The sequence below is a fragment of the Nerophis ophidion genome, linkage group LG27 (genome assembly GCF_033978795.1).
Source record: "Nerophis ophidion isolate RoL-2023_Sa linkage group LG27, RoL_Noph_v1.0, whole genome shotgun sequence".
Taxonomy (NCBI): domain Eukaryota; kingdom Metazoa; phylum Chordata; class Actinopteri; order Syngnathiformes; family Syngnathidae; genus Nerophis; species Nerophis ophidion.
In genome coordinates this window covers 8581191-8600256 of record NC_084637.1, presented here as the reverse complement: position 1 = coordinate 8600256, position 19066 = coordinate 8581191, and the positions used below count along the sequence as shown (strand labels likewise).

Below are 19066 nucleotides of genomic sequence, written 5' to 3'. Positions count from 1 at the left end.
GTCAATATCAAAATATTAGAATTAATCACTTTTTGGCAAGCGTTATGTGATTGTTTTAGGTAGATTTAAGCTTTTTTTTCAAATAATTCAAGTAAATAGTACAGTAAATACTATATTTTAATATACGTAATAATCCTAAGGTTATTCTAGTAAATTATGCACATATGTGTTAATATCAAAATATTACTTAGAATCCCTTTTTGGCAACCACTGGGGTAGATTTCAGCGTTTTAATGACTAATTCAACAAGTAAATAGTACAGTAGGTACTTTATTTTGATATATATAATAATCCTAAGGGTATTCTATTCAATTATGCACAAATGAGATGAGTCAATGTCAGGATGTTACTCTAAATTACTTTTTAACAACAAGTAAGTGGTTGATTTGAGTGAATGTTATCTTTTTAAAAGAGTAATTCAAATGTAAACAGTGAAAAATAACAGGAGAGTTGTGTCAATATCAACAAATTACTTTAAATCACTTTTTGGCAGTCTGGTGTGGATGAACTTGACTGGCCTGCACAGAGTCCTGACCTGAACCCGATTGAACACTTTTCGGATGGATTAGAACGGAGACTGAAAGTGTGTGACCTCACCAATGAGCTTTTGGAACAATGGTGGAAAATTCCTATAAAAACACTCGGTGTATAAAATCAAGGAGAACGGTACATTTCGGACTGCATTGTGCCGAGTGTGAAATTTGGTGGAGGAGGAATTATGGTGTGGGGTTGTTTCTCAGGAGTTGGTTGGGCTTGGCCCCTGAGTTCCAGTGAAAGGGACTTTGAATGCTCCAGGATAGCGAAACATTTTGGACAATTCCATGCTCCCGACCTTGTGGGAACAGTTTGGGCCCCTTCCTCTTCCAACATGACTGCGCACCAGTGCACAAAGCAAGGTCCATAAAGACATGGATGACAGAGTCTGGTGTGGATGAACTTGACTGGCCTGCACAGAGTCCTTACCTGAACCCGATAGAATACATTTGGGATGAATTAGAACGGAGACTGAAAGCCCCGACGTCAGTGTGTGACCTCACCAATGAGCTTTTGGAAGAATGGTGGAAAATTCCTATAAATACACTCGGTGTATAAAATCAAGAAGAACGGTACATTTGTGCCGAGTGTGAAATTTGGTGGAGGAGGAATTATGGTGTGGGGTTTTTTCTCAGGAGTTGGGCTTGGCCCCTGAGTTCCAGTGAAAGGAACTTTGAATGCTCCAGGATAGCGAAACATTTTGGACAATTCCATGCTCCCGACCTGGTGGGAACAGTTTGGGCCCCGTCCTCTTCCATCATGACTGTGCACCAGTGCACAAAGCAAGGTCCATAAAGACATGGATGACAGAGTCTAGTGTGAATGGACTTGACTGGCCTGCACAGAGTCCTGACCTGAATCCGATGGAACACCTTTGGGATGAATTAGAACGGAGACTGAAAGCCCCGACATCAGTGTGTGACCTCACCAATGAGCTTTTGGAAGAATGGTGGAAAATTCCTATAAATACACTCGGCAACCTTGTGGACAGCCTTCCCAAAAGAGTTGAAGCTGTAATAGCTGCAAAAAGGAATGGGATGGTTTTATGACATGTTGATTCTAAATAAGATGACAAGAAATAAACTTATTGGCATATTTGAGTTTGTTTTATTTAGATTGTCATAGTCAACTTGTTTAGGGAAATAAATATTACTGTAAAAAAAAAAAAAAAAGGAGCATTTAAACTTCCGTCACGCTGAGCACCGCGCTGCTCTTTGCTTTGCCAACGTTGAACTTAACCACGCCACTCATGTCCAGACTGGTGGTCTTCAGGGTCATTTGGTGGACGGTGCCCTGGCTCTCCAGGCGGACTGAGGGCCCGGACTGAAGGCCCTCGCCGTTCAGCGTCCAAAACGGGGGTTTGCTTACAGCCACGGACACCTCACACTGGAAAGACGCCGGTCGGCCTTGCGTTACTTCGACGTCCTCCAGCTCTCGCACCATCACAAGCTCCTGAGCTGCATCGGGAGACACGTTTAGCCAGTTAGGACCAACCCAAAGACTGGAACTCATCTGTACCGGTCTTACCTTCCACCAAGAGTTTGGCTTCAGATGTGTGCTCGCCGACTTCAATGCTATAAGTGCCCTCGTCCTTTAGCGCCACCTGCTGGATGAGCAATTTACGGCAGCAACCGTCTTCCAGAATTTCTACCCGGTCTGAGGGGTCGAGCCTTTCCTTGCCCCGGTACCAAGTGGCGCTACATCGAGGGGAAGAAACGGTACATTCCAGGATGACTCTGTGTTTCTCCAAGGCGGTTCTGTCCCTTAATGGTTTGACGATGGACACCGGAAGTTCTGAAAGGGAGAGAGGACATTTTGAAGATGTTGACCCGGCACTCATTGGAGTGATCAAGTCAATTATGCACCGATTAGATTAATTTCTAAATATTACTTACACTCACTTTTTGGCAACCACTAAATTGTCGTTTGGGGCAGATTTCAGTTTTTAAAGGATACTTAAACAGTACAGTAAATACTTTATGTTGACATATGTAATACTGGTAGTCGTAAATTATGCACAAATGAAATATGTCAATATCAAAATATTACTTTGAATTACTTTTTGGCAACCAGTAAGTGGTCGGTGGTTTGGGGTAGATTTCAGTTTTTTAAAGAGTAAGTTCAAAAAGTTAACAGTGCATCTGTTAACTTTATGTTGAAATGTAACACTCTGTAGGTTAATCTAGTAAATTATGCACGGATGAGATGTGTCAATATTGAAATATTACTTTGAATCACTTTTTGGCAACCAGTAAGTGGTCACTTAGAGTAGATTTCAGTTTTTTAAAGGATACTTACAATTAAACAGTACAGTAAATACTTTATTTTGATATGTAATACAGGTAGTCCTGGTAAATTATGCACGAATGAGATGTGTCAATATCAAGATATTACTTTGAATTACTTTTTGACAACCAGTAAGTGGTCACTTGGAGTAGATTTCAGTTTTTTTAAGGGTAACTTCAACAAGTTAACAGTACATTTTGTACTTTATTTTGATATGTAATACTTATAGGGGAATTGTAGTAAATTATGCACAGATGAGATGTGTCAATATCAAAATATTACTTGGAATCACTTTTTGGCAACCACTAAATGGTCATTTGGGGCCGATTTCAACTTGTTAAAGCATATAAACAGGTAAACAGTACAGTAAATACTTTATTTTGACATATGTAATACTGGTAGTCCTTGTAAATTATGCACAAATGAGATATGTCAATATCAAAATATTACTTTGAATTACTTTTTGGCAACCAGTAAGTGGTCGGTAGTTTGGGGTAGATTTCAGTTTAAAAAAGGCTAAAAATAATATAGAAACGAATTTTACCTTAAGTGCTGTGACGTTTTTGTTGATTAAACCTTTGTTGCTTAACTTCTGGTTGGTTGATGGAGTTGCCTTGTGGACAACAAACCGTTTTGTGTTGTCTGATTTATATCTATTTTTTTTTCTATTTTTTTTTGTTAATGTTTATTTATACATTTCAACATTTACAAACAGTTGGGAAACAATAATCAAAACAAGACCAACAACAGTATAAAAAATTACAAAACATTATAAAAACAGTACAAAACAGCGCCAGGGGGTTGTAAATTCAAAGTAACAAAATTTGAATACAAAAAATATATATATAATTTAAAAAAAGGGCAAAGCTATAGGCTCATTCAGATTCAGTAAATAACTTGAATTTAGTCTGATTTTTTTTAATGACCAATAGCAGCACACGATGACGTCACACAGGCAACAAATGGCGGCGGGAAACAAGGCAGTACAATTTGGAGACTTGTTCACCTTTTCCAGGTACATATTTTACTTTTCCCAATCGAATTTGTACTTCTGCAGCTGTTTCATTGTTTTGTCTTCACAGGAGAGAGCTTATTAAGGTTGTTACTCGTATGCGTTGTCTCGGCGTCAGCCCTGTCAGTACGGCTTTTATTTTTATTTTATTTTATTTTATTTTTTTACTTTTTTTTTTAATCAAACAAAAAACATACATTTATAATTCACTCACCTTTTAAGGCGCTTTTAACAACAAGGAAAGAAAACAAAAGCAAATACAGATCAAAGTATTCAATATTAATAAATAATATTTATAATTATATATTTTTATTTTTATTTTTTTAAGACAAAAAGGGCTTATTAAATCACTTAAAATGTTTTTAACAAAAATATGGATTTATCAGTAATGATTTTGTGTTTTGTTTCGTCGTAGCATTCGCCAGTGAGAACCAATGAGATGAGCCGAATTTTGTGACGTAAGGGTCACGTGTGAGGGTGCCGTCACTTTGGAGCAGGTAAGGGTTGCCACTGACAGTGAAATGCAATATTTAAAGCGACCTTTCATGCAATAACTTCATTGAAGTGTTTCGATTTAAACGGTCGAACAGTAAAAAGCTCGTCCATTTCTTTCTTTCTTAGTCTATTTACAGATTGATAACACACTCGTACTTTTGTTACTAAACACGGGGCGATTCCATTACATTCGAGGCACGTTTGGCAACCTTATCTGTAACTTTCCTGTCCCGATACGAGTCCACGCTTCTTAGCGCCGCTGCCCACGAAGCCTTTATTGTTCTAGCTTTGTTTTTGCGTCTCATACACAACGTGACGTGGAATGTCGTGAGCGCCCAAACCGCCGTGACACGGAGATGCGGCTTTCATGAACGAATAGGGTCTTTTGAACGGCTCTTTCAATTGAAGGGTGAGCGCCCACTGGCAACTGGACTAGAAAATGAGCCAGAGTAAAAAAAATACAAATAAAATATGTATATGTATGTCCAAAGACATGCACCTGGGGATAGGTTGATTGGCAACACTAAATTGGCCCTAGTGTGTGAATGTGAGTGTGAATGTTGTCTGTCTATCTGTGTTGGCCCTGCGATGAGGTGGCGACTTGTCCAGGGTGTACCCCGCCTTCCGCCCGATTGTAGCTAAGATAGGCGCCAGCGACCCCAAAAGGGAATAAGCGGTAGAAAATGGATATATGTATGTATATATGTATGCATATATATATATATGTATATATATATGTATATGTGCGTATATATACGTATGTATGTATGTATGTATATATATATGTATATACACGCATGTATGTACATATATGTATATGTATGTATATATACGTATGTATGTACGTATATATATGTATATATTTATATATATATATGTGTATGTATGTATGTATATATATGTGTATGTATATATCAAATATATGTGTATGTATACATATATATGTGTATATGTATGTATATATATATGTGTATGTATGTATATTTATATGTGTATGTATATATATATATTTATATATATGTGTATGCATATGTATACATATATATGTATGTATTTATACATATATATATATATATATATATATGTATGTATTTATACATATATATACATATATATGTATTTATATATATAGGTATGTATTTATATATATATATGTATATATATGTGCATGCATATTTATACATATATATATACATATATATATATATATATACATATATATATATATACATATATATATATGTTTTATATATATATATATATTTATGTTTTTATATATATATTTATGTATTTATATATATATATATATACATATATATATATATATATATATATATATATATATATATATATATATATATATATATATATATAATAATGAACCTGCAATATGAACGGCTCTTTGAAAGGAATGGCCCCTCAAAATCCCACTCCCTTCAAAGAGCCATAAATACCCTCTCTGGAGTGGAAACTGTCAACACTAGCATGTAACACTCGACATATAATACACTGGCCGTCCAAACAACCGTACCTTCTACTTCCAGGTAAGCTGTAGATTCAACATCTCTGCTCACAAAGCGTATTTCTCCAGCATCTTCAGCTTTGACGCTGCACATCAGCAGGAAGTGTTTGGTCCCTAAAAGACAAAAGAGTTGGCTTTAGTAAAAAGGAATGTAGGACTTATTCTAACTGCATATCTGTCAACACCAGAGGGTTGCATATAAATACTTTAGAACAGACCTGGGCAAATTAAGGCCTGGGGGCCCCATGCGGCCCGTTGTGCTTTAACTTGCACATACAGATGTGGCGACAAACTGTATTTAGTGACAGTGGTTTTCTGAAGTGTTCCTGAGCCCATGTGGTGATATCCTTTACAGATTAATGTTGGTTTTTGATACAGTGCCGTCTGAGGGATCAAAAGTCACGGTTATTCAATGTAGGTTTCCGGCCATGCCGCTTACGTGGAGTGATTTCTCCAGATTCTCTGAACCTTTTGATGATATTATGGACCGTAGATGTTGAAATCCCTAAATTTCTTGCAATTGCACTTTGAGAAATGTTGTTCCTAAACTGTTTTGACTATTTGCTCACGCAGTTGTGGACAAAGGAGTGTACCTCGCCCCATCCTTTCTTGTGAAAGACTGGGCATTTTTTGGGAAGCTGCTTTTATACCCAATCATGGCACCCACCTGTTCCCAATTAGCCTGCCAACCTGTGGGATGTTCCAAATAAGTGTTTGATGAGCATTCCTCAACTTTATCAGTATTTATTGCCACCTTTCCCAACTTCTTTGTCACATGTTCCTGGCATCAAATTCTAAAGTTAATGATTATTTGCAAAAAAAAAAATGTTAATCAGTTTGAACATCAAATATGTTGTCTTTGTAGCATATTCAACTGAATATGGGTTGAAAATGATTTGTAAATCATTGTATTCCGTGTATATTTACATCTAACACAATTTCCCAACTCATATGGAAACGGTTTGTATATATGGCATATGCATTTGAGAGACGTTTCATGAGAGCAGAGTGTGTCTTTAAATGGCGGTGCCTGTTGCTAGCGAAATTAATTGATGCGTAACTCTTAAAAAAAAAATCATATATATATATGGCATATGCATTTGAGAGACGTTTCATGAGAGCAGAGTGTGTGTCTTTTAAAGGCGGTGCCTGTTTCTTTGTAACGTTTGACGTCAGCGATAGTGCACTCAAAGCAGTGTTTGTTAGCCTAGCAGCGGCAGTTTTTTGGCAGTAACGGCAGCTTTGTTCAAGCTTTTCACTGGATTGTGTTCCCTCTGGTCGATGAGATTCAATGTGCGTATTGTTGCTAATGCAAGCTTGTCACTTCAATCATTGATTTGATGTTGCCTTCTTCTACTTGTTATCAAGATTTTTTTTAGCGTGGTACTGGTTGTTGCTTTCCTTGGTAAAAGGTTATTTCCTGCATTGACCTTGTTGTGATTCTGACAACCAAATGAAAAGTAACACATTAGACACATCGCTAACGTCGTTGTTACGCACATGAAAATGATTAATTAGATGAACCAGTGAAGTTGGCACGTTGTGTAATTGGTAAATAAAAGCAAAATACAATGATTTTCAAATCTTTTACAACCTAAATTTAATTAAATAGACTACAAAGACAAGACACTTAATGTTCCAACTGGAAAACTTTATTTTTTGCAAATATTAATTATTTGGAATTTGATGCCTGTAACATGTTTCAAAAAAGCTTGCACCAGTGGCAAAAAAGACTGAGAAAGTTGAGGAATGCTCATCTAACACTTATTTGGAACATCCCACAGGTGAACAGGCTAATTGGGAAAAGGTATGTGCCATGATTGTGTATAAAAGCAGCTTCCATGAAATGCTCAGTCGTTCACAAACAAGCGTGGGGCTAAGGTCACCGCTTTGTGAACAAATGTGTGAGCAAATTGTCGAACAGTTCAAGAACAACATTTCTCAACGAGCTATTGCAAGGAATTTAGTGATTTCACCATCTACAATCTGTAATATCATAAAAAGGTTCAGAGAATCTGGAGACATCCCTGCATGTAACATTGAATGCCCGTGACCTTGGCTCCCTCAGGCGGTACTGCATTAAAAAGCAACATCAGTGTGTTAAGGATATCACCACATGGGCTCAGGAAGACTTCAGAAAACCACTGTCAGTAACTACAGTTTGTCGCTACATCTCTAAGTGCAAGTTAAAACTGCTATGCAAAGCGAAATACATTTATCAACAACACCCAGAAACACCGCCGGCTTCGCTGTGGCCGAGCTCATCTAAGATGGACTGATGCAAAGTCTAAAAGTGTTCTGTGGTCTGATGAGTCCACATTTTTAATTTTTTGGGGAAAAATAGATGAGGAAAAGAACCATCTGGATGGACTGTAATAGGCGCAAAGTTGAAAAGCCAGCATCTGTGATGGTATGGTGGTGTGTTAGTGTCCAAGGCATGGGTAACTTAAACATCTGTGAAGGTACTGTTAATGCTGAAAGGTACATACAGGTTTTGGAGTAACATATGGTGCCATCTAAGCAACGTTATCATGGACGCCCCTGCTTATTTCAGCAAGACAATGCCACAGCCTGGCTTCATAGTAAAAGAGTGCGGGTACTAGACTGGCCTGCCTGTAGTTCAGACATGTCTCCCATTAAAAATGTGTAGTGCAATATGAAGCCTAAAATACCACAACGACTGAAGCTTTATATCAAGCAAGAATGGCAAAAAATTCCATCTGAAAAGTTTCAAAAATTGGTCTCCTCAGTCCCAAACGTTTACTGAGTGTTTTTAAAAGGAAAGGCCATGTAACACAGTGGTAAAAATGCCCCCTGACAACTTTTTTGCAATGCGTCGATGCCATTAAATTCTAAATGAATGACTATTTGCCAAAAATATCTCGTCTTTGCAGTCTATTCAATAAGTCGAAAAGGATTTGCAAACATTGTATTCTGTTTTTATTTACGATTTACACAACATGCAAACTTCACTGGTTTTGGTTTTTGTAGTTGAACAGACTGAGGTGTAAAATACTTGAATAAAAACCTCAGCCTTGACGTCATCCATGGCTGCGACCGCAGAGGAAGTGCCGGGGTTTGCAAGTTACAAAAAGTGGCGCCAGCAGGTGGGGATCCCGGCTAGGCTAACCCGCAATCATCCTGGCCAATTTTTGGTCCATGGACCACAACATGGACAGCGTACATCTTCTGAGAGCTACCTGAAGGACTGCGAGTGAATATCGTGTTTACATATCCTTGAAAACTTTAGCTTAACGTTCTGTACTCGACTAATTGACTGAAATTGATTAGTAATCTCTCCCGTATCGTTCTCTCGACCATCTTGACTACATTGGACAGGACGAGCCGTGGTCTGAGAAATATGTGACGGTGCGAAGTGACCTTCTGTGCGGGTCTTGATGGTGCAGGTGGGCCGGATCTTGTGGCCGTCCTTAAACCACTCTCCGTTCACGTCCTCCCGGGAAACCTCACACATAAAGACGGCATTCTGGTCCTCCTGGATGTAAAGATCCTCCAGATCCTGCACAATGGTCAGCTTATGCTCTGTGGGAGAAATAAACCAATTCAGGTTGCACGGGACAATCAGAATGAATATAACGTGTAGTACGCTGTGTACATTCAGGGACATATTTATTCGGTCCTCTGTTATTTTTTTATGTTTTCGTTCTTCGAATATCACCAGAAAACCCAGCAGTTTTTGAGGCAGTAGCTAGAAAACCTTGAAGTTTGAAGTTTCAGATCGCGCCACATTTTTAAAGGGATAATCAAGCTATGTTTATTCATCCATCCATCCATTTTTCTACCGCTTGTCCCGTTCAGGGTCGCACGGTGGACCAATACGAAGGTCCCGAGGGTCCGGGGCGGGGTTACGGGGGAGGAGTATATTTATTAGTTAGTTAGTTAAACATATTTATAAAGCGCTTTACATAGTGAAACCCAATTTAAACCAGTGTGGGTGGCACTGGGAGCAGGTGGGTAAAGTGTCTTGCCCAAGGACACAACGGCAGTGACTAGGATGGAGGAAGCGGGAATCGAACCTGCAACCCTCAAGTTGCTGGCACGGCCACGCTACCAACCGAGCTATGCCGCCCCACATTTTAAACACAACAAAACAAATACCCAGAACCCCTTGCAGCACTAACTCTTCCGGGACGCTACAATATAAACTGCAGCTACCCCCTACCCCTCCCCCCGCCTCAACTCTGTCCCCCCCAACCCGCCTACCTCAACCTCCTCACGCTCTCTCTAAGAGAGCATGTCCTAAATTCCAAGCTGCTGTTTTGAGGCATTTAAAAAAAACAACAACAATGCACTTTGTGACTTCAATAATAAATATAGCAGTGCCATGTTGGCATTTGTTTTCCATAACTTGAGTTGATTTATAGCTAGAATTCACCGCAATTCAAGTATTTCTTATATATACGTATAAATGAAATAAATACTTGAATTTCAGTGTGCATTTATTTACACATATACACACACATGACACTCCTCTACTCATTGTTGTATTAAATTGCAATGCTTTGCAGCCAGTAGCACAGCCTTTGAAGGAGCATAGGTATGGGCAGGGTAATATTCTGGGTTGGAGTCAATGAACAGGCGAGGTGATGAAGTTACGTCTCTTTACTTCATACTTCAAAACCGACTCCCACACTTGCCGTCAGGGTGCGCAATACGATGTAAGCCGTTGGCCGACCAAAAAGTAACCACAGAACACTATACCCAACATTCACCAGGAGATGGCAGCAAACAACTTAGATCACTCTTACAGGCAGCATCTGAAAAAAAAAATTCCGGAAAGGAGTGAGTTTAGGGTTGAATTGTCCATCCTCGTCCTATTCTTTCGCCAAAAGCTGTAGATGCTGGGACGGCGTGACGCAGTGGGGAGAGTGGCCGTGCGCAATCCGAGAGTCCCCGGTTCAATTCCCACCTAGTACCAACCTCGTCATGTCCGTTGTGCCCTGAGCAAGACACTTCACCCTTGCTCCTGATGGGTGCTGGTTAGCGCCTTGCATGGTAGCTCCCTCCATCAGTGTGTGAATGGGTAAATGTGGAAGTAGTGTCAAAGCGCTTTGAGTACCTTGAAGGTAGAAAAGCGCTATACAAGTACAACCCATTTACCATTTATGCGAAAACGTGACACTGTTAATATGGAGAAAAAGCGGACGTGAAGACATGCCGCACGGACCTGGAGGGGGCGTGCCTTGAGTCCGGCTGGAAATCGGGAGAAATTCAGGAGAATGGTTGTCCCGGGAGATTTTAGGGAGATGCACTGAAAATCCGGGAGGGTTGGCAAGAATTGCTTATAGTCCGGTGCGGCTGATATTGTGACATTTTGTGCGTGAGGCTTTTATACGGGTGCGATTTATAGTTCGGAAAATACGGTATGTATTCAGGGGTTCCGTGGCAAACTTCCAGATGTGCCTATACATGGACTGATCGAAAACCTGATCCTTACACCAACAGGGGGGATCTTGCATCGACCTGGAGAGTAAGGGCAATTCACTTTTATCTTGCATTTCCTTTTGTTAATGATCGTGCTAAGTGTTTTTTTTTCACTCCACACTTTTTGCTCATGCACATGGCCGATCTGCGTGCTTCTTTGCCACACAACTGGTATGTTCAGGGTCAGGATTCTTGGTGGTTGGTACCAAGAATTTAAAGGGGAACATTATCACCAGACCTATGTAAGCGTCAATATATACCTTGATGTTGCAGAAAAAAGACCATGTATTTTTTTAACCGATTTCCGAACTCTAAATGGGTGAATTTTGTCAAATTAAACGCCTTTCTGTTTATCGGTCTTCTAGCGATGACGTCAGAACGTGACGTCACCGAGGTAACACACCCGCCATTTCCATTTTCACATTACAAACACCGGGTCTCAGCTCTGTTATTTTCCGTTTTTTCGACTATTTTTCGGAACCTTGGAGACATCATGCCTCGTCGGTGTGTTGTCGGAGGGTGTAACAACACTAACAGGGAGGGATTCAAGTTGCACCACTGGCAAGAATTCTGCTGCCAGACCCCCATTGAGTTTGCCAGAGTGTCTCCACATTTTACCAGGGATGCTAAGACAGACATGGCACAGAGATGTATGGATAACCTGCAGATGCATTTACAACGATTAAGTAAACGAAATCACAAAGGTGAGTTTTGTTGATGTTGTTGACTTATGTGCTAATCAGACATATTTGGTCACGGCATGACTGCCGGCTAATCGATGCTAACATGCTACGCTAATCGATGCTAACATGCTATTTACGGTAGCTGTATGTACATTTGAAACTAGATACCCACATTTAATGCGAAACAAACACTTACCAATCGACGGATTTAAGTTGCTCCAGTGTCACAAGATGCGAAAGTCCTGATCGTTTGGTCCGCACATTTTACCGGCGATGCTAATAAGGCAGCCATGCTATGGGCCACTTCATTAGGTACAACCACGCTATGGCCGAAAAGCGTCAATAGCTATTTGCTCAATAGCTTCAATTTCTTATTCAATTTCGTTTTCGCTATCTTCCTCCATACTCCGACCATCTGTTTCAATACATGCGTAATCTGTTGAATCGCTTAAACCGCTGAAATCCGAGTCTGAATCCGAGCTAATGTCGCTATATCTTGCTGTGGTAACCGCCATGTTGTTTGTATTGGCAGCCCTGTATGACATCACAGGGAAAGTGGTTTCGAAGATAGCGAAAATAAGGCACTTTAAAGCTTTATTTAGGGATATTCCGGGACCGGTAAAATTTTGAAAAAAACTTCAAAAAATACAACAAGCCACTGGGAACTGATTTTTATTTTTTTTAACCCTTTTGAAATTGTGATAATGTTCCCCTTTAAAGGGGATTAAGCAGGGGATCAAACAATTATTCCCCACTCTATATTTCTGTGTGCAGGCAGAATGTTGTCAGACTCACCATAAACCTCCACAGAACAGAAAGTATTGATTTCCCCTGCATCACATGTGTAGACACCAGCATCCGCCACAGAGCACCGTAGGATTTGACAGAACTTCTTCCGCCCCATGGAGTAGATCCGGCAGTTCGTACCTGGCTTTAGTTCGGTCCCACTCTTGATTTTACGTCGAAGATAGACAAAGTTATGTTTTTGACGAATACAACAATGATTCTGTGTTGTAAATTATCCACTGATTTTTACCTTGAACCATCTGACGTCAATATTGTGTCGAGAGAATTCACATTCCAGAACGGCAGGATATTCTTCCTCGACACGGAGATCAGTCAGAGCTCTCAAAATGGTCACTGGAGTCTCTTTTAATTGAATAAACAGGGCATTTATATTGGACATAGTTGTGAATAGTACCACAGAAAGTCCTTTTGTTACCTTTGACTGTTAGCCTGGCAGTCGTCCGCACCCCTTCGGCAGAGAAGACAATGGTGCCAGTGTCCTCCAGAGTGAGGTTAGAAAGGGTGAGGCCATGAACTTGCCCATTGGAGCTCACTCTTAACTGGTTGTTTGATTTCACTCTAATACCATCCTTCTGCCAGATGCCCTCAACGTCACTGTGGGACAACTCCACCTCGAAAGACGCTGTCTCGTGTTCAAAGGTTTCCTGATCAGTCAGGCCTTTACGGATGCAGATTTTGCGGGCTGCATTAAACGAGAAGGGGTACGGTTAGAGACTTTTAAAATAAAGTATTCCCGTGTATCTGAACGCAAACAACATATCTTAATTGTCACCACTTACGCTCAACATTTAGCTTGACCAGGGTCCTGTCGTGCAGAGTTTCGCAGCGGTAAGTTCCGCGGTCCGACAGATTTAAATTGTGAATGGTCAGACTTCGTTTACAGCCGTCCTGGGTCAGCGTATAACGGGGCCCAGGCTGGATGACCACCCCCTGCCTCATCCATTGCACCTCACCTATCTCAAGACTGATCACTGTCTCCAAGGTGGCATCATCAAACTCTTCTGCCATGACAGCGTCCATTTTCTTTGTAAACATAACTTGAGCCTCTAAACATGAAGGAGATTAGGGATATCAAGGTCATGGAGTATTGATGTACGATAAGTAATACTGTTGTTGATGAGTTTTACCTTGGACTCTGAGGTTAGCTCGGCTTGTTGTTCCTTCGGCCTCGGCTGTGATTTTAGAACAGTCCAACATCCGGCACGTCCTGATCAGCAAGGTGTGGCACAAACCATTTTGTGTCACCTGAAAACGGTCACCGTGGCTGATCACCTCGTTATCCATGAACCAGACCAGCTGTACATCCTCAGGCGAAACCACACACTTGAAAGTAGCATCCTCTCCTTCAAGAACAGTTGTGTTGTGGAGCTCAGTAAGGAACTCCACCACTCGGGGCACTGATGTGACGAAATGACGGGAATTATTATTACAACTAAATGTAAGATGTATCTGAAAAAAATGTAGTCTTGCTTACTGTGTACTGTAAGCATCGCTGCCGTTCTGTCGTCTCTGGACTCGCAGGCGTACTCCCCAGAATCTTCTCTTGTCAAACGATGGATGGTCAAACTTCGCTCAACTCCATCTGCTCGAATGGAGAACCTTCGATTTGGAACAACCTCAACACCATTCTTCAACCACTGCACATCCGCTTTTGGCTTGCAGACTTCGCAGCGAAAGGTCACCATTCCGTCAGCGTGAGCTACGGTGTCTTCAATGGGTCTTAAAAATTTGATTCTCATTTCTGCAAAGCATGGATTAAAAACAGGCGTTTGCATGCTTCTGTAATATGAAATCACGTCTGATGTCCAAAAAGTGTCATACCTTTTACCAGCAGGCTGAAATGAATTTGGTCAGTGCTGACATCACAGGTGTACTCTCCAGCATCCGAGCGCCTCAAAGGTGCGATGGTGAGGGTACGCTTATGTCCGTCAGTGAGTGCCTGGAAACGCTCACCTTCAACTAGTGTCCAGTCTTTGAGCCAGCGTACCAGAGCATGTTCCTTGGACACACAGCTCGTCAAGGTCACGCTTTCTGCCTCATAACTAGTCACAACAATGTCGTCTTCCTTATTTATGAACCTCACCGGAGGTTCTTTGAGAACATCGGAAAAAGAAGTTAGATTCACTCAATGTCCGGCATTGGTCAAAGTACTAGGAAAGATGGTTTTACCTTGAATCCTTACAATACTGATCATCTTATCATCCACGGCATCACAAACGTACTTTCCAGAATCCGAAGATTGAACGTTCGAGATGATGATTTTCCTTAAAGTACCATTGCATTCGATAAAGGTACGAGAGTCATTGACCAGCAGTCTGTCATTGCAGTACCACTGAACACAGGCGTTGGCACGGGACACCTCACAAGCCAGGATCAAGTCATCACCTGCTGTCATTTCCTGGTAGTCTGAATCCTTTGAGCTGCCCAAAATGGCTACTGGAGGTTCTGAGAAGTAGAGCAGTTTCGAAGAGTTTATATTTTTAAAATTTTTCGGTCAGTCAATTAAATATACCTTGCACTGTAACCAGAAAGCTGATGTTGTCATCCCCGGCATCCATAAAGTATTCTCCTGAGTCTCCAAGCTCAGCATTGAGGATGACGAGTGAGCGGAAAGCGCCTTCCTCTTCCTCACAGAATCTTCCGTCACCCTCAATACGACTGCCGTCCTTGTACCATTTGGTTTTGGCCTCGGTACTAGAGAGCTCACATTCTAAGACAATGTCATCAGTACTCAGTACTTTGAGGTTTGTTTCAATGTCAGATTTCCTTAAAATTTTCACCGGGGGCTCTGAAGTTGTAGAGAACAATAAATTAATTGCAGGAATTAAAATTTTACACTTACATGTGGCCTGTTTGGTGGTCTTACTTGAAACGTGGACCTGGAAGTCAAGTCTGTCAGTCCCAGCATCACAGCTGTACGTGCCAGAATCCTCCACGGAAGGATAGCGGATTGTTAAACGACGGATTAAACCGTTCTCTGTCATGGTTGCAGAGCTGCTCTCTTTTATCGTTTGCCCATTTAGGAGCCACTTCACACCTGCATCTGGCCGTGACACCTGGACCTCCAACACGATTGGCTTCCCTGCGAAACTCTCCAGTTCTTTGAGTGTGTTTTCAAGACGTGAAAGTGCCACTGGTTGCTCTAAATACACAAGAGAATTACTGTTAATCCTTGAACGTCTTTGCGGGAAACATCTCTCCTCGTTCTGACCTTTAATAGTCACCATGAAGGTAACGGAGTCATCTTCAGTGTCACACAAGTACTCTCCTGCATCTTTGACCGAGGCCAAAGGGATAACCAGCTGACGTTTTGCACCATCTACCTCTAGAATGAGGTTCTGACCCTCCTCTACTTCCAGGCCATCTTTGTACCACGCGACATGAGCTTCGGGACTTGAGATCTCACATGTGAGCTGGAGCTTTGCGGAAGCCAACTGAGTAAGTTCAAGCACCGACTCAGTGGGGGAAATGATCTGTACAGGGGGTTCTGGCACATAAGGAATACATATTCACATGCGGCCATTTTACAGGTAAAAATGTCTGTTTTTACCTGTGACAGTTAGTTGGAAAAATACAGAGTCCCCGTTTGTCTCGCAGATGTACTCCCCCCCGTCCTCCACTGTGCTGCTGAGGATGGTCAACGTCCTATAGGGACCTTCTCTTGACAAATGGATATTACTGCCCTCCTCCACTTCCTCGCCATTTTTGAACCACTGCACCTTTCCGCCAGAACGAGACAACTCGCACTGCAGTTGAATGTCCTCAGAAATGTAACGCTCCATCACAACGTCATCTTTAGGATTCACAATCATCACTGGGGGCTCTGCAGAGGGAGTACAGAATTTTGTTTTGCAAATTTGATGTTCAAACTGATAAACATTTTTTTTTTTTTGCAAATAATCATTAACTTTAGAATTTGATGCCAGCAACATGTGACAAAGAAGTTGGGAAAGGTGGCAATAAATACTGATAAAGTTGAGGAATGCTCATCAAACACTTATTAGGAACATCCCACAGGTGTGCAGGCTAGTTGGGAACAGGTGGGTGCCATGATTGGGTATAAAAACAGCTTCCCAAAAAATGCCCAGTCTTTCACAAGAAAGGATGGGGCGAGGTACACCCCTTTGTCCACAACTGCGTGAGCAAATAGTCAAACAGTTTAAGAACAACGTTTCTCAAAGTGCAATTGCAAGAAATTTAGGGATTTCAACATCTACGGTCCATAATATCATCAAAAGGTTCAGAGAATCTGGAGAAATCACTCCACGTAAGCGGCATGGCTGGAAACCAACATTGAATGACCGTGACATTCGATCCCTCAGACGGCACTGTATCAAAAACCGACATTAATCTGTAAAGGATATCACCACATGGGCTCAGGAACACTTCAGAAAACCACCGTTACTAAATACAGTTTGTCGCTACATCTATAAGTGCAAGTTAAAGGTCTACTATGCAACGCAAAAGTCATTTATCAACAACATCCAGAAACGCCGCCGGCTTCTCTGGGCACGAGATCCTCTAAGATGGACTGATGCAAAGTGGAAAAGTGTTCTGTGGTCTGACGAGTCCACATTTCAAATTGTTTTTGGAAATATTCGACATCTTGTCATCCGGACCAAAGGGGAAGCGAACCATTCAGACTGTTATCAACGCAAAGTTCAAAAGCGTGGATCTGTGATGGTATGGGGGTGCATTAGTGCCCAAGGCATGGGTAACTTACACATCTGTGAAGGCACCATTAATGCTTAAAGGTACATACCGGTTTTGGAACAACATATGCGTGGATTCGTAAAAAAAGAGTGCGGGTACTAGACTGGCCCGCCTGCAGTCCAGACCTGTCTCCCATCGAAAATGTGTGGCGCATTATGAAGCGTAAAATACGACAGCGGAGACCCCGGACTGTTCAACGACTGAAGCTCTACATAAAACAAGAATGGAAAAGAATTCCACTTTCTAAGCTTCAACAATTAATTTCCTCAGTTCCCAAACGTTTATTGAGTGTTAAAAGAAAAGGCGATGTAACACAGTGGTGAACATGCCCTTTCCCAACTACTTTGGCACGTGTTGCAGCCATGACATTCTAAGTTAACTATAATTTGTAGTACATTCAACTGAATATGCGTTGAAAAGGATTTGCAAATCATTGTATTCCGTTTATATTTACATCTAACACAAATTCCCAACTCATACGGAAACGGGGTTTGTATTTTTGATACTTGTCCCCTGCGACCTACCTTTAACATCGACGGTGAAGTCCATGCTGTTGTTTCCTGCTTGGCAGGTGTAGCTGCCTGCATCTGAGGTTTCGGCTGAGCGGATGATCAGCCTCCTCAGGGTTCCCTCTGCCTGCAGAGTGATGTTGTCACTGGCTTCAACTTCACGACCATCCTTAAACCTGGACAAGCCCAATCAATCAAAAAAATCTTGTTTGGGTTGCAACATTTATCAAATCGCACGATGGAGTAATTACTCCTGCTTATTTTAATGGGGCTTCTCACCACACAACTTCAGCATCGTCTCTGGAGACGTGGCAGAGGAGCACCACCGGGTCTAGCTCCATACTGCTCTTAAGGAGCTCCTCTTCCGGAGCTTGACTGAACTCCACTGTAGGACCTGGAGAATGAAGAAGAAATTAGATGAAAGGGCAGATTTTCTTCCAAGGCAAACGAAGACAAAGCCAACAATAGGACAAGTCTGGCGTATAAAATATGATCATACTATAATTGTAGTATTTAGAGTGCTTTCAAACACTTTATTTCGTTATAATCAGATTTATCACACTCTTGAATGAGGATTAATCGCAGGAAATGTAATGAAGTGAAGTGAATTATATTTATATAGCGCTTTTCTCTAGTGACTCAAAGCACTTTACATTGTGAAACCCGATATCTAAGGTTCATTTAAACCAGTGGGAGCAGGTGGGTAAAGTGTCTTGCCCAAGGACACAACAGCAGTAACTAGGATGGCAGAAGCGGGGATCGAACCTGGAACCCTCAAGATGCCGGCACGGCCACTCTACAAACCGAGCTATACCGCCCCGTAATGTGTTTCCCAATTTAGATTGACTTTTAGACATGAACGCAATAATTTTCCTGAAGGAATCAATAAAGTACTATCTATCGAATATTCTCAGAAAGTCAAATGCAATTGTATTACCCCCCAAAAAATGCCTTATTTGAAATCTCATAATGTATTTGCTCACAACTTGGGAACAGTTTTATATTAAGTCCCGTCGGGGTATATATTTGAAGCCACCAGGAGATCTAGTCTTTGCACTGG

At 41.2% G+C, this 19066-nt stretch overlaps 1 protein-coding gene across 1 annotated transcript in view; it reads right to left on the bottom strand.

Moving 5' to 3' along the window:
- Positions 1-1618: 1618 nt before the first annotated feature.
- Positions 1619-19066, bottom strand: part of obsl1a (obscurin like cytoskeletal adaptor 1a) — a 29361-nt gene continuing 11913 nt past the window's right edge. The window contains 18 exon segments of the mRNA XM_061890025.1: positions 1619-1991; positions 2062-2328; positions 5859-5963; positions 9231-9392; positions 12773-12926; positions 13014-13126; positions 13200-13466; positions 13564-13830; positions 13912-14181; positions 14259-14525; positions 14606-14875; positions 14954-15229; positions 15297-15572; positions 15651-15926; positions 15996-16271; positions 16335-16607; positions 18022-18182; positions 18286-18400. Coding sequence (XP_061746009.1) covers positions 1714-1991; positions 2062-2328; positions 5859-5963; positions 9231-9392; positions 12773-12926; positions 13014-13126; positions 13200-13466; positions 13564-13830; positions 13912-14181; positions 14259-14525; positions 14606-14875; positions 14954-15229; positions 15297-15572; positions 15651-15926; positions 15996-16271; positions 16335-16607; positions 18022-18182; positions 18286-18400 — 4073 coding nt within the window. The 3' untranslated portion in view covers positions 1619-1713.